Source organism: Eriocheir sinensis, chromosome 13 (assembly GCF_024679095.1).
Source record: "Eriocheir sinensis breed Jianghai 21 chromosome 13, ASM2467909v1, whole genome shotgun sequence".
Classification (NCBI taxonomy): Eukaryota; Metazoa; Arthropoda; class Malacostraca; order Decapoda; family Varunidae; genus Eriocheir; species Eriocheir sinensis.
Window position 1 is genome coordinate 22692868 of NC_066521.1, and position 26029 is coordinate 22718896.

The window sequence follows — 26029 nt, forward strand, 5'->3', positions numbered from 1 at the left end:
ACTGTGTTAGGGATGTTACTGCTTCTGCTACCACTAATACTGTTTCTGCTACTACTGTTATTATTTCTGTTACGATTTCTATCAACTATTACTGTTTCCTCTCCTGTTTTTGTTTTTGTTTTCCAATTTCTACTTTTTTCTTCTTTCTTTATTTGTTTTCTTCCTTTTCGTTTTTTTTTCTTCCTCTTCTTCTTTTCCTCCTGTTCCACCTCCTCCTGCTAGCTGACAACCCTCAAACCCTGCTACTACTACTACTACTACTACTACTACTACTACTACTGCTACTACCCTGCTATATAACTTCCATCTACTATCTATCTCTATCTATCTATATTTACGTCACTTTCGTATCAAAAGAAAATCGTAAACTGTTGGAAAATTCGGATCTATACTTAAACTTATAACTCTCTTAGCCTTGATGGTCCTGGGTAAGGCTTTTTATTATACTCTCTTACCTCGAAGGAATGAATGATTGAAGGAACCTTTTAGTGATGGTCATATGCACTCGATATTATGGTTGTGTGTGTGTGTGTGTGTGTGTGTGTGTGTGTGTGTGTGTGTGTGTGTGTGTGTGTCTCTCTCTCTCTCTCTCTCTCTCTCTCTCTCTCTCTCTCTCTCTCTCTCTCTCTCTCTCTCTCGTCTATATTTGGTAAGTAGTCTCGTAATGTTTAGTAAATGGATGTCTCTCTCCTTTTGTATGTATTATGTTTTATTTATTTGTGTTTTTCTTGTTTTTCTTTTTTTCTTTGTTTTTTTCTTTTTTCTTTCCTTCTTTCTTTCTTTCCTTCCTTTCTTTTCTATATATTTTTTTCGTTCTTTCGTTTCCTTTCTTGCTATTTTTTTCTTTTATCTTTCCTTGTTTTTTTTTCTCTCTCCTTCCCTGTCTTTTTTATATATTTCTTCCTATTTCTTTTTTTTTCCTTTCTTTCTTTGCTTCTGTCCTTCCTTTATTTCTTCCTTTCTTTTTCTATATATTTTTCTCGTTCTTTCGTTTTCTTTCTTGCTATTTTCTTCTCTCTTCTGTGGGTTTTTTTTTCTCTCTCCTTCCTTGTCTTTATATTTTTCTTCCTAGTTCTCTTTTTCCTTCCTTTTTTTCTCAAGTCACTGTCGAGTCTTCCTTAATTTCATCACGTTCTCTCTCAGTCTTCTCTTCGTCCCTTTTGCCGCCTTTCTTTCATCTTTCCTTTTTCATTAACTTCTGCTCGGTCTTCTTTTCTCTTTTTTCTTCATTTCTACGTCTTCCCTTTCTTCCCTTTCCTCCTCCATTCCTTTTTATCTTTTTTTTCTCTCCTGTATTCCACTATTTCTTCCTTCCTTCCTTCCTTCATTACTTCACGTCTTTTTAAATCTCTTTCTTCTGTTCTTTTCTTTATTAATTTCTACGTCTTCCCTTTTCTTTGATTCCTTTCTCCTTTATTCCCTTTTCTCTCTCCATTTTCCTTCTCTCATTCTTTCAATATTTAACGTCTTCCAATCTCTTCCCTTCTCCTGTTCTACTCTTTCTTACTTTCTTCATTTCTTTCTCTTCATTTGTTCTTAATCCCTCTTCTTCTTCTCCTCCTTCATTTCCTCTTCTCTCTTATTCAACCATTCCTTCCTTTCTTTCTCCATTACTTCGTCTTCTTAACTAACTGTCTCTCTCTTCTCGACCTTGGTAATATATGCAACAGTTCTTTTTTATCCCCTTTTTCCAGCGGGCGAGCGAGTGAGTGAGTGACAAGCGGAGGAAGGAAGGACAAGGTCAGTGGACATCAATCCCTTTTAGCCGCTCGTGTGGGGGGCTGGAGGCGGCCTTTCTGGGCTAATGGAGGCTTTTTCCGCGGCCAGGAAAGGACGAGGCACTGATGTCGCTCTGAGGGCCTTTGGGAGGGGAAAGTGCCGACGACCCTGATGCGTGGATGGACGGGAAAAGGCGGAAGAGGTAACCTCCCCCCACCCACCCCCACCCCACACACACACACAACCCCCCCCCCACCCCATCCCACCCGCATACACACACACGCCCCGCTCGCCTACCTAACCTAACCCGCGGCTTTGACCATTCTGACCCACGCAGACATTTGTTGGGTTGTGTTATGTGTGTTTAAGTTCTGTTTGTGACGTGGTGTGTATGTTTATGGTTGTGAGAGTATAGGAGAGGAGAAGATATGGATAGTCAAAGTGTGAGAGAGGAAGGATGGTAGTTGGAAAGTTTCGTTTAGTCGGCGAAACATCTGTGGTCATATACCGGAGAGAGACAGGAGACGGGACACAACCCCCGATTAATACCTGGTATCCATTCACTGCTGGGTGGATAGGGGGGTAGGGTATCGGAAAGAGGAAGGATGGTGCTGTCTGACATTCATTAATAAGATTGTGGAAATATTTATAAAAATATACGTATGAAATAAACTGTATGGAGTAAATAGTAATTGTCGTACATGAATGATAAGAGAGGAAGGAACACTGCAACCTGTCGTTCACTATAATAGAGGTTCACGGAAAACTCATAGGAAACAAGATCTGGCTGAGTAATACTGTTGGAAATGGTCTCGAGGTAATGGTCAAGAATGGGAGACCTTGTAATAAAGGGCGTAAGACTTATTCCCATCAATTTGTGTACCTTGTTGCTCTTAATAAAATGAAGATCGGGAGGCTATGGAGCTATTCAGTAAAGGAGGAAGTAAAGAAGGAAACAAGATCTGGCTGAATAATACTGTTGGAAATGGTCTCGAGGTTATGGTCAGGAATGGGAGACCTTGTTATAAAGGACGTAAGACTTATTCCCATCGGTTTGTGTACCTTGTTTCTCGTAAAAAAATGAAGATCGGGAGGCTATGGAGCTATTCAGTACAGGAGGAAGTACTCAAGGTGGTGGAAGAAGTATTACCGGTGAAGAAAGAAGTATTGCGTGTGAAGGAGGAAGTACTGTGGCGTTAGGGCCGTGAAGGAAGGAACGGGCGAGGTGATGGGACAAGGAATGAACGGTCGCGGTGATGGGACATAACGGGGAATGGGCGTGGCCGTGAAGGGAAGTACTGTGGTATTAGGAGAAAATGGGCGAGGTGATGAAGCAGTGTTGCCAAGGTGCCGCGGAGTTTACACGCCCCCCAAAATAGCAAATGCGTGATAGGTGAGGTGATGAAGCAGTGTTGCCAAGGTGCCGCGGAGTTTACACGCCCCCCAAAATAGCAAATGCGTGATAGGTGAGGTGATGAAGCAGTGTTGCCAAGGTGCCGCGGAGTTTACAGGCCCCCCTAAAAATAACAAATGCATAATAGGTGAGGTGATGAAGCAGTGTTGCCAAGGTGCCGCGGAGTTTACACGCCCCCCAAAATAGCAAATGCGTGATAGGTTAGGTGATGAAGCAGTGTTGCCAAGGTGCCGCGGAGTTTACAGGCCCCCCTAAAAATAACAAATGCATAATAGGTGAGGTGATGAAGCAGTGTTGCCAATGTATATAGTGTTAGTTACCCGCGGGCTTATGTGCACAAAAAATACCCCCAAAATAATTTAATCTGTGAAAAATATTAACCTATCCTACAAACAAACGAAAACAACAACAACAACACTGCATTTGGAGAACTTGGAGAATTAGAAAGAAGAGGAAGAAGAATTTGAAAAGAAGAACAAGAAAAAAAGAAAAAAAGGGAGACGCGATTTTTTTTTTATTGAAAGAGGAAGAAAATTTAAAGAGAAGAAGAAAAGAAAAGAAAAAAAAGACGAAATTTGGAACAGTACATCACAAAACACAATATTCTTCTTCCTATACCACCAACAAGACATCAAAAACCAGCCCAAACATAACACAAAACCCGCAACTCTCACACCTTACCCTATAACCTCCCCGGAAACAGTTCAAACAGTGCCAGGAGACAGTGAACACCCTTGCCAACGGTGCTAGCTAGGTCGGTGAGGGCCTGTATACATTGAGGGCAGCGGCGGCGAAGGTAACGGAAGAGGGTCTGACAGTACGATGGGCAAGGGCGTGAAACGTTTGTGGGAGGAATAAAGGGAAGGAGAGAGGGAAGAGAGAGGGAGAGATAACGTGTTAGGAGGAAGGGTGAGGCTTTCTGGAAACGTTCGGGCCTGTACAGGCAATAAGAAGGGAGAGGTCAGTCCCCAGTCCAGCGAGTGGAAGAGAGAGATAACGTGTTAGGAGGAAGGGTGAGGCTTTCTGGAAACGTTCGGGCCTGTACAGCAATGAAGGAAGGTTGGTAGGAGGTCCCAAGTCCATGGGCGAGGGAGTGAGACGTTTGTGGGAGGATATAAGGGAAGGGACGATGGAAGAGGGAGAGAAAACGTGTTAGGAGGAAGGGTGAGGCTTTCTGGAAACGTTCGGGCCTGTACAGCAATGAAGGAAGGATGGCAGGAGGTTCTAAGTCCATGGGCGAGGGAGTGCGACGTTTGTGGAAGGATATAAGGGGAGGGACGATGGAAGAGAGGGAGAAAAAACGTGTTAGGAGGAAGGGTGAGGCTTTCTGGAAACGTTCGGACCTGTACAGCGGTGAAGGAAGGTTGGCAGGAGGTCCTAAGTCCATGGGCGAGGGTGTGAGACGTTTGTAGAAGGAATAAAAGGAATAGAGGAAGAAATAAAGTGTTAGGAGAAAGGGGAGAAAGGATGAGGCTTACTAGAAACGTTTGGGCCTGTACAGCAATGAAGGAAGGTTGGTAGGAGGTTCTAAGTCCATGGGCGAGGGAGTGCGACATTTGTGAAAGGAATAAAGGGAAGGAAAGAGGGAATGGAGCAAGAGATAAAGAGTAAAGAGGAAGGGAAATGCACATACACAAGACCAGTAGAGGATGTCTGCTCGTAACTTAATGGGGAAGGGAGTGAGACGTTGGTGAAAAGGGAAGGAGAGAGAACAGAGCAAGATTTAATGTGAAGAGGAAGAGACGCATTCAGAAAGAGATGTCACACAGAAAATGGAAGAGAGAGAGATGAATAAATCTACAGAGGAAGAGAAAGTGGTAAGAGGAGAAGGGAAAGACAAAACCAGAAGAAGAATAAGGGGAAGGAGATGTCGAATAATAAAGAGGAGAAAGAGAAAAAGCAAAAGGCATATCGAGAATGAGCTGGAGGAGGAAGAGGAATAAAAGAGGAAAGAGGAGGAGAAGGAGGAGGCATATCTAGAAGGAGGAGAAGGACGAGTAATGAAAGAGATGATGAGGAGGAGGGAGAGGCATATGAAGAGGGAGATGAAAGGAGGAGGGAAGATTAGAAGGGACTGTCTTTGTATTGAGGAGAAAGAAAGAAGAGATAGAGGGCAAAGAAGAAAGGAAGGGAGAGGGATTGTAATGAGGAAACAGATGAAGAAGGAGATGAAGGGAGGGCCGAGTAAGTGTACAGCAACCACGCAAAGCAATCAGATCGAAGGAGAGGAACAGGAGTGAGGGAGGGAGCGCATTTCAAGTTGGTAAACAAGAGCACTAATTCGGCGACTCGTGCTCTCGGAATCAGCAACCAGCCACGCAACTTCGGCTCCGGGCAAATAATTATGAGCACTTGCGCGGCTTTTCTCGGCGGCTAACTCATCGTAATTTAGCCGACACGCGCCTTAATTCGCAAAACTTCGCCTCCAACTCACAGCTCGGAAAACATGCAACTAGTTATTGAGGAGAGCCTGCTGGGCCTTTCCTTAGCCTTTGTTCTGTTCTCTTCGCTTCTAAGACACTAATATATATAGGTAGTTATATATAGCTAGTTATTGAGGAGAGCTTGCCTGGGTCTTCCTTTACCATTGTTTTGTTCTCTTCTAAGGCACTAATATATATAGATAAAACATACATCTAGTTATTGAAGACTGCTTGCCTGGGTCTTCCTTTACAGCTGTTCCCTTCGCTTGTAAGGCGCTAATTTATATAGGCATACCGTCCATACATTATATATATGATACCTGTTTGTATGTTGGGTACAGGTATCATGTATATAGAGATGTATGGGATGGGAAGGGAAGGGAAGAGAAGGGAAGGGAAAGAGAAGGGATGGGAAAGGGAAGGGATGGGAAAGGGAAGGGATGGGAAAGGAAAGGAAGGAAAGGGAAAGAGAAGGGAAAGAAAAGGAAAGGAAGGGAAGGGAAGGGAAGGGAAGGGAAGGAAAGGAAAGGTTGAGTGAATATTACAGAGTAAGAGTATGGCCCAAGCTTTGCTACAACGAAGGACACACACACACACACACACACACACACACACACAAAGGACACTTCGCTATACAGAAAAACCTCAAGGTATTTCTACAGCAACGATCATACGAAAGTTTTTTTTTATACCTAAGCTTACATTTTCTAGGGAGCGACCATCGACCACCACCATCACCACCACCACCACCACCATCACCACCACCATTATCACCACCTCCCACATGTCCCTTGCTTTCAGACGGTGGTGATAATGTGTGTGTGTGTGTGTGTGTGTGTGTGTGTGTGTGTGTGTGTGTGTGTGTAACCTTTTAGCAGGCTGACCATAAAGACGTTTATCACTTCGTCCAACAGGCCTATTTCGACCTTCTCTCTCTCTCTCTCTCTCTCTCTCTCTCTCTCTTGGTTTGATGGTACTTAATAACGTTATATTATGAAGGGTGAGAGACGAGGGAAGGAGAATGATGAGGAATGAGGAGGAGGAGAAGGAGGAGGAGGAGTAAAGGATAAGAGGAAGGAGGAAATGGAAGAAGAGGAGAGGGAGGAAGGAAGAAGAAGAGATGAGGAAGAGTAGAAAGAGGAAGAGGACGATGGTGAATGAGAAGGCGAAGAAGAAAAAAATAATAATGAGAAAGAAGAGGAAGAGAAGGACATGGAAGAAGAAGAGGAAGAGGAGGAGGATGATGAGGAGGGGAAAGAAGGAGAGGACGCTGGTGATTGAGGAAAAGCGAAAGGAAAGCGAAAAACGAGAAATAATGAAAGAAAAAAAGCGGAAAAGTAGGAAATGGAAGAAGAAGAGGAGGAGGAGGAGGAAGAGGAGGGAAACACTTTATTTACTATGATGAACATTGGACAGAGAGAGAGAGAGCTCTGAGAGAGAGAGAGAGAGAGATGAGCGCAGAGAGAGAGAGAGAGAGAGAGAGAGAGAGAGAGAGAGAGAGAGAGAGAGAGAGAGAGAGAGAGAGAGAGAGAGAGAGAGAGAGAGAGAGAGAGAGAGAGAGAGAGAGAGAGAAAGGGATGATTAAGCCAGGCGGAATTGCACGCGAGAGAGAAAACAGAGAGACATTCGAATACCACTCAGTCCAGACCTCGATCAGGCGGTGTGTATTGGAGGTGGGAGCGAGGCACCTCCACCACCACCACCATCACCACTGTTACCATCACCAGCCTCCACTACTATCACCAGCTTCCACCACCATCACCTCCATCACCACCACCACTATCACCTTCAACACCCCCTCCCCTGTCGCCTTCAACACCACCACCTCCACCACCATAACCACCACATCAGAGTTAAAATAAGTTGCCTAGTTATCTTTTGACAAATTCTGCCAATCTTCGCCAAATAAGTAAATATGGCGTGAAAATCGAAGGGAAAATGCATAGTCTTAAGGGGCATCTTGGACGGACCCAGCCCGTAGTGGCTCACGCGAATTTTTATTTATAGTGGCTGCCGTGATGTATGACTCTTGCTTGGCCCATGCTGCTTTTTCCTGTCTTTCCTTCCTTCTGTCTCTTTTGTTAACATGGGACGGTACCTATTATTATTTGGGTCGGAGGCGTCTGGAAACCATCTCGGGCTTGGCATCGTCGGTTATATAATGGACACAAAGTTGCAGCGAGGCGGCGTTCGTTCCCTCACCAATACCTTGAGCAAATAGACACAAGGATGGGAGACAATACTATTTCCTCTCTCTTAGCACGCGTTGACGAGCCCTTTATTCCTTCCTCTCTCTCCCTCCTTCTCTGTTTCCGGAACTGTTTGGGTGTGAGAGAGAGAGAGAGAGAGAGAGAGAGAGAGAGAGAGAGAGAGAGAGAGAGAGAGAGAGAGAGAGAGAGAGAGAGAGAGAGAGAGAGAGAGAGAGAGAGAGAGAGAGAGAGAGAGAGAGAGAGGAATAAAGAAACTTGATAAACAATAAAAAAGTAACAAAGTGATAAAATGAGAAGGAAAAGATGGAAAAAGGAGAGAGAGAGAGAGAGAGAGAGAGAGAGAGAGAGAGAGAGAGAGAGAGAGAGAGAGAGAGAGAGAGAGAGAGAGAGAGAGAGAGAGAGAGAGAGAGAGAGAGAGAGAGAGACACACACACGCACACACACACACACCAGTCCCCCCTCTCTTCCTCCCTCCCATCACCGTTGCCAAACTTCGCGGGGTGGGGTGTGGGGGGGGGGGGGGGGGGAAAGACCTTCAGCAAGAGTATTGGATTTTGCCTCCCACGCCGCTTTCATTGCCCGCTGTTTTCACGGGCTAACGCGTTTTGTTCTCAGGCTCTTCAACACCACCAACACCAACACCACCAACACCAACACCACCACCAGCCGTTGCCGCTACTCTACCGCCATGCACAGCTGTCCGTGATTAGCCTACTCTGTTCTTTCCTCCTTCTCCTCTTCCTCTTCCTCGTCCTCCTCCTCCTCTTGTTCTTCTTTTTCACGCTTGTTGTTTGGGATTGTTCTATTTTCCCTCTTTTTCTTCTTCTTTTTCATCTTCCTCCTCTAATACAGATGTCCGTGAGTCCTCTTCCTTTTCCTTCCTTCTCTTCTTCCCTCCTCCTCTTCTTCTTCTTCCTTTTCCTCCTCCACTTCAGTTGTTCGTGATTGTCCTTCTTTTCCTTCCTCTTCCTCCTCTTTCTTCTCCTCCTCCTCCTCCTCCTCCTCCTCTCTGTTCGTGATTGCTAGTCATCCTCCTGTTTACTACTCCTCCTCCTCCTCCTCTTCTTCCTCCTCTTATCATCCCTTCCCACTCTCCTCACAGCTGTTCATTATCATCTTCCTCCTCCTCCCCGTCTTCTATTTCCTCCTCCTCTTCCTCTTCCTCCTCTTCCAACTCTTTGACGCAACACTGTAACTTGATTCTTCCCTCTCATCATCTCGCAACTATCGTCACGGGTGTTCATTATCTTCGTCTTCCTCTTCCTCTTCTTCCCCTTCTTCTTCCTCCTCCTCCTCCTCCTCTTTTTCCTCCTCTTCGTAATAATATTGTAATCTGATTCTTCTTTCTCTTCGTCATTATTTTCTTCCTGTTCGTTATCCTCCTCCTCCTCCTCCTCTTCTTCTTCCTCCTCCTCCTCCTCCTCTTCATTTTTTTTCTCCACGTTTTTTTTTTTTTTACACGTATTTAATTTTTTTCCTATTTTTTCACGTTTGTTATTATTTTTCTTTATATTTACACACGTATTTGTTTTTCTTTTTTTTATATATTTTCCAGGTATTTTTCTTACTACTATTACTACTACTACTACTACTACTACTGCTACTACTACTACTACTGCGCAACTCCTCTCTTATAACATCACATTTCCTAACCATATATTACTTACTAACAAAATATTATATAGACAAGAACAGTCAGCTAAGAAACATATAAATACCAGCTACTGAAAATTGGTTACATATCTATCTATCTATCTATCTATCTGATCTTGTCAAACTTATAATTATTTTTGCCTTCAATTGACATCGTATCTAATTTTTGAGAGAGAGAGAGAGAGAGAGAGAGAGAGAGAGAGAGAGAGAGAGAGAGAGAGAGAGAGAGAGAGAGAGAGAGAGAGAGAGAGAGAGAGAGAGAGAGAGAGAGAGAGAGAGAGAGAATGGTATTGATGATGATAACAATGATAAGGAAAAGGAGGAGAATAAAGAGAATGAATAGGAGAGAGAAGAAGAGGAGGAGGAGGAGGAGAAGGAGGGGGAAGAGAGGAAAATCTATCCCCTAATTCGCAAGATAAACATTTCAATTCCTTCCTCCTCCTCCTCCTCCTCCTCTTCCTCTTCCTCTTGCAAACTTTCTGATACACAAACTTTCCCTCGGCAAACTAATTTAAGAGTGAGCATCAGTAGTATAGAGAGGAGAAAGTTTTATCTAATTATTATCATCATTATTCGAATATTATTTCATGTTCAATTTACGTTTTTTTTTTCAATTTCCATCTCCCCTTCCTTTCTTTGTGTGTGTGTGTGTGTGTGTGTGTGTGTGTGTGTGTGTGTGAGAGAGAGAGAGAGAGAGAGAGAGAGAGAGAGAGAGAGAGAGAGAGAGAGAGAGAGAGAGAGAGAGAGAGAGAATAATAATAATAATAATAATAATAATAATAATAATAGTTGAGCCAGTAGCTAGCCAGGCCTGAAACTATCCCGCCTTCTCTCTCTCTCTCTCTCTCTCTCTAATATTAAGGTTTCCACACAAGCTGCTTCGTCTAATCAACTATTTTTTTTATGGGAAGGGAGGGAAAGGAAGGGGAGGGAAGGGAAGGGAAGAAAGGGAAGGGAGGGGAGGGGAAGGGAGAGGAATGGGAGGGGAAGGAAGGAGGAATGGGAAGGGAAGGGCGGGGAGGAAGGGAAGGAAATGGAGAGGAATGGGAGGGGGAGGGAAGGGAGGGGAGGGGAAGGCAAGGGAGAGGAATGGGAGGGGGAGGGAAGGGAAGGGGGCGTAAGGGTTCAATTTTTTGGGTACATAATTTCTGGATCTCTTTATTAACTGCATCGTGTTTCATTTTAATTAAAAGGCCAAAGGAGTATTGCTAATATTATTTTCCACTCTCGTTGTACCGTTCCTACTGCTCTTTCTTCCTCTTTCCTCCTCCTCTTCTTCCTTCTTTTTACTTGTTATTCCTCAAACTATCATCTAAAAGTCCCTAGATTTGTGTACTCAGTAAATTCATATATGCTTCCTTGGTAATGAGTCTTATTATTTAACCAAGTGAGGTCTTTCTTTGTTGATATACGGTACAAGTTGCCCCCTGCCATGCCTAAAGATACCCTGAATATACTTAGAGAAATATAAATCGTTACCATATGTTAGTAAAATCATGTGTTCTAATTTACAAAACCCAAAAGAGTTACCATGTGTCAGAAAAATCATATATGCTTCCTTATCAATGAGACCTTCTAGAAAACTGAGGCCTTTCTTTTTTCATTTGTTACCATGTGTCAGTAAGATCATATATGCATTCTACCTAACAAAATCCCAAATAGTTACCATGTGTCAGAAAAATCATATATGCCTCCTTATCAATGAGACCTTCTAGAAAACCGAGGCCTTTCTTTTTTAATTTGTTACCATGTGTCAGTAAGATCATATATGCACTCTATTTAACAAAACCCCAAAGAGTTACCATGTGTTAGTAAAATCATATATGCTTCCTTACTGATGAGACTTTCTATCTAACAAACTGAGGTCCTTCTTTGTTGATTCCTACCATAAATTTTAACTGCCTCTCATGTGTGTAAGAGCCCCAGACCTTATAAGCTGAGGTCTAAGCTGAGAGATGTTGATATAAAAGGTGAAATACTGAGTAACTTACCTTAGTCCTTCCTTATGTGATGTGAGGATGTGAAGGGAGGGAATGTTTCTGAGTCCCTGAGCAGTGTTGATAGATGATAAGCAGAGGGAAGGTATGTCCACTCTAGAATGAAAGGAAGGGACAGTGTCAGTGAGAAGGAAGGATTTGACTTGTAAGACTGGATAAGTTGGGTCTAAAAAAAGAGAGGAGAGAGGTGACATGACTGCGGTGTTTGAAGTGTTTCAAGGCAATGCAGGGAATAAAGTGAACTGATAGAGATGTTATGTGGGGTGGGGTATCAACAAGGGGACATGGGAATAACTGAGACAGGATACATAAATGGTTTAAAGATTTAACTTATAAGAAGACTGGAAAAGTTGAGGCTGCTAAAGAGAGGTGACGTAACTGCAGTGTTTAAGGCAATGCAGGAATAAAGTGAGCTGATTGAGATGTTTAAGTGAGGTGGGTATCAACAAGGGGGCATGGAAGTAACTCAGGATACTTAAGGGTATAATGAAGTACAGTTTTCCACATAAATATATTGCATTGTGGAGTAGCTCAGGAAATATCTCTGGGCAGGTTGGAGCCTCAGAGGTGTTGTGTGTGCCCCACCAACACAAGGATATGCCCTGCTACTTCATCATATTCAAATCTTCTGTTCTACAATCTATTTCCTACAAGACTAGACTCCTATATTCTTAACTATGTTCCCTTGCCTACTTGTGTCCCTCCCTTCCACTGTTGTTTGAGCACTTTCCTACGATACTTTTGGTTGATATTATGCATTCAGCATCTCAACTATCATCCTTTGGCAATTTAAGTATATTCCATGCTTCCGCAGTGCAGTGGTTAGTGTCTTGAACTATGAATCTAAGGGCCTGGGTTTGAATCTGGGCCTAGGTAGTTGGCATGAGGCCCATCCAACTCTCCATCCCTCCTTTCAGAATGGTCAATAAATGGGTGACTGGGGAAACCTGGGGAGGTAAACTGTGGCTCTCTCCGACCAGTCTCAAAGGGCCAACGCCAGGAAAGTAAGCTGCAATATGAGAGGAGTGAGTCGCTGGGAAAGGCAGTTGTTTAAAAGATGAGAGAAAAAAAAAGTCCTCTGGAGAAATTTGTGTTTATTTTTTGACTGAGAGATTTGTTTATTTTTTCACTCTGAGAAGTTTAGTTATTTTTTCACTCTTAAAAGAATCATTGTATTTATTTTTCACTTGGAGAAGTTTGTTTGTTTTCACACTGAGTTTATTTATTTTTCACTCTTAAAAGACTTCGTGGGTCTATTTTTCACTCTGAGAAGTTTATTTATTTTTCACTCTTAAAAGACTTCGTGTGTCTATTTTTCACTCTGAGAAGTTCATTTATTTTTCACTCTTAAAAGTCTCAGTGTGTCTATTTTTCATTATTTAAGTTAGGCCCCAAACTAGCGAGGCTTTTCTAGTCTCTTGGCCCCACTGTAGGCTGATTATTTACCTGAAAGAGAGAGAAAATTAAATGTTAAACAACCTCAAACTTCAGGCAGACAGTATTACACAAGTTCCATCGATTTCTAAGATAACCTCACAATCTCTCATTCAAACTACGTACATTAATGAGCCTTAGTGCTAGCAAAGTACAGTTAATCTCTATGTTACTACTACTGTGTTCAATTGCTTCTTATTTATTTATTTTTTTACAGGAAAGGAAGCAGCTCAAGGGCAAATATGAGAAAAAAAGTCCCATTAATCACTGCCATTATGAAAGAAAGTATACATGAGTGGATACAGCTTCTCATAAATAAACAAAACAGGTGATCAGGCAGGGATGAAGTAGAGTCCTCACCTTGTCACTCCTGGTCGGGCTTGCAGGAAATGTAGGGCCTTCGTAGGGGCTGGACCTGTGCCCCATGTCTGTAAAAGTTCCTGTGTTCCTCATTTTCCATGCGAGAGGAGGTGCTGCTGTCTCCCTGGGTCTCACTAGCATGGTTACAATCCCACTCTTTGAGCAGGACTGATATCGAGGTTTCTTGATCAGTCTCCTCTTCTTCCTGCAAAAATAATATTATGGTTAACCCCTTGACTGCAGATTTCCTACAAGAAGACATCAACAAGCTACAGGAATGGAGCAAAAAGTGGCTGCTACAATTCAATGAAAAAAATGTAAAGTCCTGCACCTTGGGAGGGGATATCCAGCATACCACCACCACATGGGAAACACTCCACTATCCACCATAGAGCCAGAGAAAGACCTGGGAGTATATGTTATCAGGCTACCAGTGAAAGACAAATCCGTGCCAGTCACAGCGGACGGGTTAAGATGCAATTCCAGTGTGAACCGTAATGTTTTTCTTACTAAATATTGTACCATAGTTCAGTTTAGTGATAAATATTGTATCAAGGTGGTGTGAGTCAACTGTAACTGCCTGTACAACCTTGACGTGATTGTTGCCGACACCGAGAGTAAGGATTTGCGGCAGGGCGCTGAAGGGGTACACGACAATGCTAGGCCTGAGTTTCCCGCTGGGCTCAAAGATCTCGAAACCACTCCTGAAAAATGTAAAAAAATCATCGTAAGCAATGTGAAAATCTATAAATGCTGGTGCTGTATGGAACTGACAGATAGCGAAAAATGTAGTGATATGAAATCAACAAAGAATGACCTCACTTTGTTTTATAGTCTCATTAGTAAAGAAGCATATATGAATTTTCTGAGTCAAGACCTATAGTAACTGTTTGGGGTTTTGGTAGGTTAAGTTTAGGGTATCTTCAAACACAAGATAGTCATTACCTTATGGTATAAATTAACAGAGAATGACCTCACTTTGTTGTATAGAAAGTCTCATTAGTAAGGAAGCATATATGAATTTTCTAAGTCAAGGTCTACAGACTACCTAACAATCTGGAGGCTGAGGGGAACAACAACTATCCATAAACAAACTGTAGGATGGAAAACTTATCATATTAAGTACCTAACTATCTAGAGGCTCAAGTGAACAACTCTCCATCTCCCCAATACAAACTTACTCCACCATGAAGAGGTAGAGCTCGGGGTCATCCTCCTTCGTGAATGTCACCCCGAGGTGCTTCACTTGGTCAAGCCAGACGTGTGGAAGGTCCGAGTCCATCACGCACAGGACGCCGCGGATCTCCATGGTCTTGATGGTCCCGAGGATGTTGAACTCGAGCCAACGTAGCCGGTAACTGTAGCATGGTGTTGGATATACGTAGTTGGAGACAGTGGGAATAAATGCTACATCTATATATACACTTTTTTGAGCTGTGAGAAGAGAGACAGAGGGTGGAGTGCTGAGGACGGTGGAGGGAATGGAGGTACTTGGAAGGAGACCATGGAGAGGAACAGTGCAATGAGACTCGAAGGTGTTAGAAATAGAGGAGGGATTAGCAGCAAGATGGAGGAGGGTCATTACACATCCAACCCCAAGAACAGGAGAAGAAGAAGAAGAAGAAGAAGAAGAAGAAGAAGAAGAAGAAGAAGAAGAAGAAACAGCTCTAAGTGTAGCAGAGTGTAGTGTCGCTGCTTACCTGTCCTGCGGTTCTGGGACGGCAGGTTCGGGCGTGGACGTGGAGAAACGATAGTCGTCATCTCCTTCGGCTGTTGCTCCTCCTGCCTCAAAGTCCATCATGTCGCTGCTGCTCTCTGGGGTGGACAAGAAATCATGGACCTTGTACTCTAGGGTATACTCATTACTTTTTTCTCCCCTATTGTTCACTATTTCCTTTTTTCCCATTCTTCCACTACTTTTCTTTCCCATTTTTCTACTTTTCTTCACTTTTAAACGTTTTATTTTCTTGGGTGCAGCTCAACGGCAGCCAAAGCAGTAAAAAATATTCTTCTCAGAAATCTACTTTTTCTTCCTTTCACAATTTCTATCTTTTATAGCCCCTAGAAGCAGCTCAAGGGCAACAAAGAGTGAGCAAAACATACTACGCCTTCTAAGAAATCAATACTCATGCTTGTTAACCCCTTGACTGTGGATTTCCTACAAGAAAACATCACCAAGCTACAGGAACAGAACAAAAAGTGGCTGCTACAATTCAATGAAACAAAATGTAAAGTCCTGCACCTTGGGAGGGGATATCCAGCATACCAATACCACATGGGAAACACTCCACTACTCACCATAGAGGCAGTGCCAATCGCAGTGGACAGGTTAATTTGTAAGCATCATTACGATCAATACAGTCGTCCCTCAAATAGTACGGTTTCCAATAGTTCGGTTTTGGTTTTATACGGATTGTCATAGAAGATCTTTTAAGGATTTTTAAATATCTTGCTCATCGGGAAATTCAAAAATCCAAAAAAAATCTTCTATGAAAATCCACATAAAACCGAAACCGAACTATTGGAAACCGTACTATTTGAGGGATGACTGTACTCATAACAACAATTACCTTCAGGCTCTCTGGTGGTGTTTGTCATATTTGCAATAGAGGACTCCATTGGAGAGTCTGGCTTCACGGCAAGTTCACTGCGGCAAGGCGAGGTGCTGTGATCAGAGGGGTTCACCCACATTGCCATTCCCTCACTCACCAGAAGCTCTGCAATGTTGACCTCCTCCCCCTTTGATGTGTCCCAGAGCTGGAGGATAGTTTTGGTCCCCCCCTGGTGAAGAAGAAAAGAAAGCATTAATACATATATCTCATCCTCAATACTATGGCCGGAATTTGTACGTAAGTGAAGATATGTATAATGTTTCGTGGCTATGTAATCATGTATGAAATTATCCTTGTCTGTATTGCTGCCTTCCTAGAATTTAAATTGAACTGAATGTCATTTTAAGAAGAAAGGCATTTGAGAACGAATAGAGAGAAGTGAAAACAAGGCATTAGAACAGTTTTGGTCTTCCCCTGGTTAACCCCTTGACTGGATTTCCTACAAGAAGACATCACCAAGCTACAGGAATGGACCAAAGAGTGGCTGCTACAATTCAATGAAGAAAAATGTAAAGTCATGCATCTTGGGAGGGGATATCCAGCACACAAATACCACATGGGGAACACCACTATCCACAACAGAAGCAGAGAAAGACCTGGGAGTATATGTTACCAGGCTACCAGTGAAGGCCAAATCCGTGCCAATCACAGCGGATGAGTTAAGAGGAAAGCCATTTGAGAAGGGGTAATGAGAAATGAAACCAAATCATAAATACATAAATTCGACTTATAACAATACGACTCAGGGAGGGTTTGCTGTGCTAATCTATCTTTACCTGCATGTCCATCACCTCTGCCTTCATTTTCTGGTTCTCCACCATACGGAGGAACTCATTGGAGATCTTAATGGGCCACCGAGACTTCTTCTTCGGGGGCGTCACATTGTACAGCGCGCACTGGCAATGAGCAGATAGATAACATAGCAGACAAGTAGATAGGTATAAGAGCAAAGGGAAAACAAATTAGCAGTCATGCCGTAAAAATGTCAGATATATGGAAAGATAGGCAGAAAAAAAAGAGATAGATACTGTAACCATGTTGTGTCACTCGGATACTCGGATAATCCACAGTACAAGTGTAATTTATGACATTTAAAAGAGAATTACTTGTGCTCATATTTGTTTAAAGTGTTCATTTGCAAGAGAATCTATATAAGTTCTGTGTAAGGGAGTTCTATCTATACATATAAGTTCTATTAGGGAGATCTTGCTTATAATCTTGCTTGGCCAAAGGTGTGTGTATACAATTTATTTAAAGTGATCATTTGTAAGAATCTATATAAGTCCTATGTAATGGAAATTCTATACATAAAAGTTCTACATATAAAGTAAATCTTGCTTATAATCTTCCTTGTCCAAAGAGAATCCATATATGTTATTTGTAAGGGAATTCTCTCTCTCAATACATACAGGTTCTATGAGGGAAACTGTACCTTTATGGCCTGAGCTGGGAGGTCGAAAAATCTTCTATGCATCAGTCGAAGGCAGTCGTAGGGGCAGTTGTAGATCGTCCCGTAGTCAACAAAGAGAACCTGAAAAAGAATCCTGGAGTTATGGAAGTCAATAGAGAGGTTTGAACACGGCTCCCTACTCGAGCTAATCCCTACTCTGTCCAAGTCTCTAATGCAGGAGTTAGCCACTATTTTTATTCTTTCATCCCTTTCACTGGTATAAATCCTTGACAATTATGAGAGTACCAATGTGTTCCATAGAGAGGTTTGAACATGACTTTATATGCCAGCTAATCCCTATCCTGTCCAATTTTCTAATGCAGGGGTTGACCACTATCTTAATTCTTTCATCCCTTTCACGGGTATAACTTCTTGACAATTATGAGAGTACCAGAAGTGTTCCATAAAGAGGTTTGAACATGGCTCTCTACTCCAGCTAATCCTTATTCTGTCCAATTCTCTAATGCAGGAGTTGACCACTATCTTAATTCTTTCATCCCTTTCATGGGTATAACTCTAGGGCAGTCTTCATACCTTCAGTCACATTTCACTTGTCCTACAGCTAAAAAAGAAGAAAAGAGGAAAATAGGGAAGGGAAAAGACACGAGGAGAGGAGAAGAGCGAAAGAGATATACTTACCTTGACAGTCTTGAGGTCCTCCACCGACAAGACAATGGCCCTGTAGAAATTCCTGTCATTCATGTACAAGGCAACCAAGGGTCTCTGGTGGCTTACTTTACCCTCCTGCACCCGGTAGCGCTCACTCAAAGGGCTGCTGTAGAACACACTGTGGGAGGAGGAAAAACTAAAATAAAATACCCTCCAAAAAGACTACAACTAGACTACAAGTGAATGTCGAGGCAAGATCATTAGCCACTACTCACATCATATTGTCCATCAGTGTGTCCAGGTCGAAGGAGTAGCCCTCCCCGTAGCGCATGACCCAGAAGAAGTGCGGTGTGTAGACATCCCCGACTATCACGTCCAGGCAGCCCGGGGTGAGGTCCTCCAACACAGGGAAGCGCTCCCCCTCCTTGACCACTGCCCCGGTGTAGGAGGTGTTGATCTGGAAGGGAGAGAATTGTGTAAAGGCTTGTTCAGGGGTGGATAGGTAGAGAGAGCACTGTGTAAGGCATTGTCCAGAGGTGGAGTCAAACAGAAAATAGAATGAGAGGCAATGAGAGGTCAGTTTTGGAGACTATGTATTAACAGAAGTAGGGGAGGAGAAGAACACACCCTGAGACGAACACTAAACTTTGAGAAGGCAGAAGACCACCAGGAAGGCCAAGGAAGATGCAGAGAAGGGTGGTGGAGGAAGATCTGAGGAGGCAGAACATCACGGAAGAAATGGCTATGGACCGGTAACAGTGGAGGAGGCTCATATCCCGTCCAACCCCACCATAGGGAATAAATGGACGTTAAACAATGATGATGATGATGAAGAGGGGAGGACTAGGAAGGGGGAGAGGGCGGTGGTTAGGTTAAGTTAGGGTAGGTGAGATAGAATTCCACTTTTCATTTGTTTTTTGCTGCGTTTGATGCCTAAAAATGATGAAAAAGGAGGAGATAATAGAAGTAGGGAAGGACTAGGAAGGGAGAGGGGGGTCATGTTAGGGTAGTTTAGGTTCTATGTATTACTCAATGGAAAAAAAGTACCAAGAAAAGAAGAAAACAACAACATCCATCTTTCGGCCCCATGTGACATCACAAAATTATGGGTGGGTCTCCTCGGTACTCTTGAGAAATTGTCACTATACTCACGTGTTCGGGTGTGATCGTCTCCAAGGGCGTGGGAGGCAGGATGTGCACAGCGTTTTGGCAGTTGACGACCGTGGCGATTTTAGGCCGGGCAGTGAGGTAGGCCTCCAGCGTGCGATAGCCATACTTCTCGTAGTTCAGCTCCTCCACTCCCGTGCCGTACAAGCCCTGCAATTTTTTTTTTTTTTTTACAACAAAGGAGACAGCTTCAGGGCACCAATAAGTAAACAATAATTTTTTTCCTACAACAAAGGAGACACATATAAAATTATAAGTTTACAATATATATTAGAATGGTACTTTATGGTTTTTTTTTCTTTTACATCAAAGGACACGGCTAAAAAAAAAAAAAAAAAAAAGAAAAAAAGCCCGGAACTTGCCGCTTTCATAACAGATAACAGTAAAGAGTAGCCGAAAGAGAGGTCATGATAAACCTTAATTTCTTCACCACAGCACTATCAGTTTATGCAGGCACCTTTTTTCAACTACAATCAAGTTCTTGGTCCATCTCTCTTAACCTGGTAGCAGCGACGGGCTAAATTTGTGCCATGATTTAACCCCCCAAAAACAGATGATACATAAACTGATCACAAATGCTTTGATATATATTATGAAATCGTTTGTGTGAGGGGTGATTTTTTCTCATTTTTCTCACTTAGAGGGACCATTAAGAAACACGATCCCCGCTGCTGCTGGGTTAACGTAATGAAAGAGTTACGGTGATATGAGGCCATAATACTGCCATACAGGAGACAATTAACTAAATACGTAATATCTACTGCCAACACTAGACCAAGACTGATAAACTTTCTTTCTGACTTTCTGAATATAATACTTTAAATGTCCAGTGTACTTAACAGGCAGAAAGTATAAAAAGTACTGACCTTGTACGCACCAGACAGCTCCTCTAGCTTCAGCCCATACGGAAAATCCTCCTGGAGAAGTTGCTGGAGGTTCTCTGCGGCTCTGATCTCACTCTTAAGCTCGGCCTCGTCTTCTGCAGTGTCTGTATGTATTATTATCATTATTATTATTATTATTATTGTTAGTAGTAGTAGTAGTAGTGGTAGTAGTATTGACATCTACGGAGGGCATTGAGGGAGGATAAAAAATTGATAAAGACCCAAACAATTCCTTCTAATGAGCACACTTGGATATGAAAAATGAATGACTCAAAAAAAAAAAAAAAAAAAAAAAAAAATAAATAAATAAAGGATATGAAAACCAAGAGACAGACATAAAAAAGGATGGATATAAAACACAAATGAGTGACAGAAAAATGTATGGATATGAAAAACAAATGAGAAAGTGACAGAAAAGTATGAATATGAAAAAAACAAAAGCAACAGAAAAAAAGTATGGATATGAAAAACAAGAGAAACAGTCAGAAAAAGGTTTTAAGACAATACGAGACCTTCCATTCACTTACCTTGGGGCTCCGGTGTTTCGCTTGGCAGGTTCAAGGCCATGTCAGGTTCCACGATGATGACCCTGCCGCGGTACTTCATGACCTTGAGATCCCCGGCCATGTGGTTCAGGAAGGCGGGCAGGGACGTGAACCCCAGCTCCTGAAGGTCAAGTTTCTTCCCGGTTCGTGACTTGAGAGAGTTCGGCGGACGTTTGCGCAGCGTGAGAAGAGAGGGAAAAAATAAATAAGAATAAGAATAAATAAATACGTAAATAAGTAAAAAAAAACCCATAGAGTAAGTAAGACAAGAGAAAAAAGGAAATTGAGAAAAGAAAAGAAAAAAAGAGAAAAAAAAAAACAATTATCGTACATACACTAATCAAAAATAAATCAAAATAAAGAATTCCACCACCCCTCATTTTTTTGTGTATTTTTCTGCCCTTGCGCTGCCTCCGTTACTGATAAAAAAAAGTAAAGGTGAAATAATCAAAGGTTTCTCCGCTCACCTCGTACTCGGGAATGATGGAATCCAACTCGATGCCTTGCAGCTGCTTGACGATGTAGAGGACCATCTCGACAACCTCCTGCAGCTTTGTCTTGCTTGGTGGCTTCTCCATTTCTTGCTCGACTGGCAGTGGTGGCGTACTTGTTTTGTCCTTTGCTTGCTTGACTGGAGGTGTTGGTGTACTTGTCTTGTCCTTTGCTTGCTTGACTGGAGGTGTTGGCATACTTGTCTTGTCCATTGCTTGCTTGACTGGAGGTGCTTGCATACTTGTCTTGTCCATTCCTTGCTTGACTGGAGGTGTTGGCATACTTGTCTTGTCCTTTCCTTGCTTGACTGGAGGTGTTGGCATACTTGTCTTGTCCATTCCTTGCTTGACTGGAGGTGTTGGCATACTTGTCTTGTCCTTTCCTTGCTTGACTGGAGGTGTTGGCATACTTGTCTTGTCCTTTCCTTGCTTGACTGGAGGTGTTGGCATACTTGTCTTGTCCTTTCCTTGCTTGACTGGAGGTGTTGGCGTACATGTCTTGTCCATTCCTTGCTTGACTGGAGGTGTTGGCATACTTGTCTTGTCCATTCCTTGCTTGACTGGAGGTGTTGGTGTAATTGTCTTGTCCATTCCTTGCTTGACTGGAGGTGTTGGCGTACATGTCTTGTCCATTCCTTGCTTGACTGGAGGTGTTGGTGTACTTGTCTTGTCCATTCCTTGCTTGACTGGAGGTGTTGGTGTACTTGTCTTGTCCATTCCTTGCTTGACTGGAGGTGTTGGCGTACATGTCTTGTCCATTGCTTGGTTGACTGGAGGTGTTGGCGTACATGTCTTGTCCATTGCTTGGTTGACTGGAGGTGTTGGCGTACTTGTCTTGTCCATTGCTTGGTTGACTGGAGGTGTTGGTGTACTTGTCTTGTTCATTCCTTGCTTGACTGGCAGTGGTGTCATACTTTGTGTCTCCATCTCCTTTCTCTCTTGTTTGACTGAAAGGACATTATGTAACTTAATGACTATGAAAAGTTTAACCCTTTGACTGTGGATTTCCTACAAGACATCACCAAGCTACAGGAATGGAACAAAAAGTGGCTGCTACAATTCAATGAAGAGAAATGTAAAGTCCTGCACCTTAGGAGGGAATATCCAGCATAGCAATACTACATGGGGAAACACTCCACTATATACCAAAGAGGGAGAGAAAGACCTGGGAGTATTATGCTACCAGGCTACCAGTGAAAGCCAAGTCCGTGCCAATTCGCAGCGGACGGGTTAACTGAAAGAGCATTATGAAACTAGTAGTGATTATAAAAAGACATTGACCTCTAGAACCTAACCTATATATGCTAGTAACAGAAGTTTGGCAGTCAACAGAACAAGAGCTAGAACAATATATACCTCATCTATCTTTTTGTAATGATAATAAGACATTCATAGGAGGAGTAATTAGCGGGCTTTTTGTTTTAATACATTTTCGCCCTTGAACTGCTTCCTTTACTGTTAATAATAATAATAATAAAAAAATCAGTGGTGTACATTTTGATATTTGAAAGTAAATTGCAAATTCAATCAATAAAAATAAATAAACATCCCATTACCATCTCCTCCAGTGGACTTCAAATGGACAATCCACTTCCCCTCCTCCGGCTGAACCCATTTAATCTCCAAAACGTCCTGAAATGAGTCCACCAGTTTCCCCATGCCCGAGAAGCCTAAATTCATTGGAGAGATCCACTCCCTATACTTCATAAAGTAGGCCTGGTTAAGGTTCTCCGCGTACAGGCCATTCGGATACCCCATCAGCACCTTTCGAACCCTCTCCTTGATCAGCATTAGAGGTTCCTGTTTTGTGCCACTCCAACCTCCAGTGGACGAACCTATGGAAGAGAGCGAATACGGCATTATACCTACATGACCTGAGTGGGCTATGGATAAGTGATAATTTACAGGATACAGAAGCTTGGGAATAATGCCAACATGTTATTTTTGTTAGGTTGGGGAGAGTGGCTAAGCGGTCAGTGTGCAGGCGTGGTGAGCCCATGGACCTGGGTTTGAGTCCCACCGATGCATGCTGACAATTTTTAACCATCGCTGGGTGGTGGAAGATTACCCACGTGCTGCCTGGATCTTCAATTAACCCTAACTTCAGCGACTTCATTCAAGTGGAGAACTGAGGGGAAGCATGGGCCAAGCAAGTCATACATGTGGCAGCCAATATACATAAAATAGACGGCACCTAAAAAAAAAATTAAAAAAAAAAAAAAAAAATTATAATAATGATGAAAAGTAACAAGTGACCTCAAGATGCCCTGGGCTCCATAACAGTAATAGTTTAGTGGCTACGGAAGCTTGTGGAAGAGAGCAAATGTGTAGGCAATTGGCTTAACTGAACTTTATCGCACAAAACATATTGCCTTCACCTCTGTGGTACTTTGAGAAGAGAACTTTGCGGAGTTTCACTTTATGCCTCAGGTCCACGATATGGTGAAGGGATCGAAGCATGTCTGCCACACCCCTGTAGCCAAACTCCTCAGGGATGACCTCCTTTCTAAACACATGCTGGTACGCGGCCACAAACTTATCCAGCTCGATGCCCCGTGGATATCTATGCAGCAGAGTTAATATGTTCCTTTTGGTCTCCAGCAAGCAGCGCAGGTCCAATTGTTGATTTACATCACCTGCCAGGCCTTTCCGCATTCCTAGTGCCATATTTTCAAGGCTTAGTTTGGATGGGGTACGCTGCATAAGTACCGGATTTTCTTGCAGGGGGGCCTTAAACCTGGAAGAGGATTATTACTATTATTATTTATTACTATGAAGAGGCAGATGATGTACCCAAAACCTGGAAATCACCAAAAAAAGACTTAGGCAATTTCTTTACAAGGGTGACGGTGTGGCTCTATGAAATGGGTGCCTGGGGGAAACCTGAGGAAGGTAAACTGTGGGAACCTGAATGTCAAACTGTTATAACCTTGTGTTCTAGGGTAATGGGTCCTTATCCATATAGGCTCAAGGGCTGCTGCTATGATATGAAATGAGTACCTAGGCCACATCCAGCTACTTTAGCTCAGGCTCCCTAAATAAAAAATAAATAAATAAGTGGTTCATTCTCATATAAGAAGACTGATTGGTTATTGTAAGTAGGTATCGGTTATTGCAAGTAGTGGAAATCTCTCAGTTACTTGAATATTGAAAAAAAACAACCCAGGATAGAAAGGCCCTGCAAATGATTCTAGTATATTAGTTTCCCCTTCTGGCTTCTTATAGATAGACGTGAAGCTGGGCTTGATACATTCACCTCACAGCTTCCATATTTCACATAGCACAAAGACCCTGAGAGTATGTGGTTAGTTAATTTAATATTAGATGAGCATATGCCCTTTTGATGCTATGGTACATAATTTACTCAAGAGAAGTCATGCTGGACTGCCACACTCATCTCACAGCTTCCATATTTCACACAACACAAGCCCTGGGAGTATGTGGATAGTTAGTTTAATATTGGACAAGTTGAGGCCATTTTGATGCTTCTGGTATAAAATTCACCCAATAGAATTGATGCTGGGCCAGACACACTCATCTCACAGCTTCCATATTTCACACAACACAAAGACCCTGAGAGTATGTGGTTAGTTTAATATTGGACAAGTTGAGGCCCTTTTGATGCTTCTGGTATATAATTTTACCCTTTTTCTGGATGTGATGCTGGGCCTAACATCTCACAGCTTAGTATTTCGCACCACACAGACCTTGATCATAGGGTTAGTTTAATAATACATACAAGGTCTCAAAATGTTACATCATAGCTCAAATGTAGGCAGACGCCCTAAAACATACCACAGCTTAAATATTTCACACAAAACAGCTGCTTGACATCTTAACTGCCATTCTTCACTATATCTAATACCTTGGAAATTATGCTAACACTACCAGACGTGATGTTGCCAGACTCCACATGTGCTGTAAGTGTATGTGAAGGCTGGGGTGAGGTGAAAAGATGTGACAGTGTAACGCCAGAGGGTTAAGTTAAATATGGAAGGTACACAGGCTCACAAAAGTAGGTATAAGTATTGTAAGTAATTAAGTGTCTCCCTCCGACCGTTCTTATACCTACTTTTGTGATCCTGTGTACATTGCATACATAACTTAACCCTCTGACATTACAAAAAGTCCTTGATATAACCTAAAATAAAGATGTAAAGATGTAGGTTGATGTCAGGTAAGGTAAATATCATATGGCGTCCCTCAAGGTCACACGTGCTCACACCTCATTACTGTAACCATCATTATCACTAGTTTCCCTTATTTAAAACTTCACTGCCGCTGTACATTTATTCTCTAGTGCCTTGGCTAATAATGGACGTATGGTTGACCTATCTCCAGTGTCTCCGTGATGGTGTAACGGCCGTATAAGCTTCAGATGAACCATTATGTAGCAACCTCAGTGACATTAGCTCCCACCCGCTGACTTAAACCTTCATTATCACCAGTTTCCCTTATATAAAACTTCCCTGCCATTGTACACTTATTCTCTAGTGCCTTGGCTAATAGTTTATGTACGTTTGGCTTACCTCCCGTGTCTCTGCGGTAAAATAAGGACCGTTTTAGCTTATGATGCGAAGATTCATCCCGGGCTGAGAGTGAGTCAGTGAGGTGTGCAGTCTTTCTCGGTCTGGGTGTCTTGTGTTTCTAAACCTCTTTACGTCTCCTCTTCCTTTCTTTTCTTTTCTCTTTTCTGCCAAAATTTATATAGTACTGTCTTTACTGTCTCCATTCCTGTGTTTTCAAAAAGAGCTCTTCCAATGGTGTTCTCTTCGTCCTGGTGATATGGAGGCTGCAGTGCGGGGATGCTGTTCTGTATCTAACCTGAGGAGGAGGTAGAGGAGGAGGAGGAGAGAAAAAACAGCAGGAAGAAGAGAAAGAAAAACAATAAGAGTATGAGAAAAAAACCAATAAAATAAAATAAAGGACATTGCTGCTCCTCTCCTCGTCGTGGGCCGGGCAGTGCAGGATGAAGTGCCTCATGTCGGTATTCTTAAACGCTCTCTTCTCACATCAACGCTTTCCTTAGGTCGAAAAGGAGATTAATCGGGTTCTTGGGAG

At 42.6% G+C, this 26029-nt stretch overlaps 1 protein-coding gene and 2 long non-coding RNA genes across 20 annotated transcripts; 1 reads left to right on the top strand and 2 right to left on the bottom strand.

Annotated features, from left to right (window-relative positions):
- Positions 1-12495: 12495 nt before the first annotated feature.
- LOC126998221 (tudor domain-containing protein 5-like) lies at positions 12496-21181 on the bottom strand. Its single transcript, XM_050859710.1, has 14 exons — positions 20945-21181; positions 20460-20628; positions 19915-20036; positions 19034-19198; positions 18157-18338; positions 17912-18059; positions 17255-17353; positions 16599-16718; positions 15781-15991; positions 14911-15025; positions 14392-14568; positions 13800-13914; positions 13211-13415; positions 12496-12862 (listed from the first exon to the last, which is right to left on the bottom strand). The coding sequence occupies exons 1-13, from the start codon at positions 21179-21181 to the stop codon at positions 13215-13217; spliced, it is 2061 nt and encodes a 686-aa protein (XP_050715667.1). The 3' UTR covers positions 12496-12862; positions 13211-13214.
- On the top strand, positions 20969-21917 carry LOC126998222 (uncharacterized). Of its 18 annotated transcripts, none has more exons than XR_007752704.1 (5): positions 20969-21114; positions 21241-21282; positions 21325-21534; positions 21577-21744; positions 21829-21915. It is a non-coding gene; the product is annotated as an uncharacterized LOC126998222 (long non-coding RNA). The 18 variants fall into 18 exon arrangements; XR_007752713.1 differs by having other exon boundaries at positions 21013-21156; positions 21241-21324; positions 21409-21534; XR_007752712.1 differs by having other exon boundaries at positions 21051-21198; positions 21241-21324; positions 21367-21534.
- Positions 21777-25815, bottom strand: LOC126998225 (uncharacterized). Its single transcript, XR_007752714.1, has 4 exons — positions 25498-25815; positions 23347-23705; positions 22525-22803; positions 21777-21915 (listed from the first exon to the last, which is right to left on the bottom strand). It is a non-coding gene; the product is annotated as an uncharacterized LOC126998225 (long non-coding RNA).
- Positions 25816-26029: the final 214 nt, after the last annotated feature.

Excerpts from the sequence above, each read along its gene's own strand:
- LOC126998221 (XM_050859710.1), bottom strand. The coding sequence starts at position 21,181 with ATGGACAAGACAAGTATGCCAACACCTCCAGTCAAGCAAGCAAAGGAC. Across the intron at positions 16,719-17,254 it reads TCCCAGCTCAGGCCATAAAG|TGCGCGCTGTACAATGTGAC; the intron begins GTACAGTTTCCC and ends GCTCATTGCCAG. Across the intron at positions 13,915-14,391 it reads CTCTACCTCTTCATGGTGGA|GAGTGGTTTCGAGATCTTTG; the intron begins GTAAGTTTGTAT and ends TACATTTTTCAG.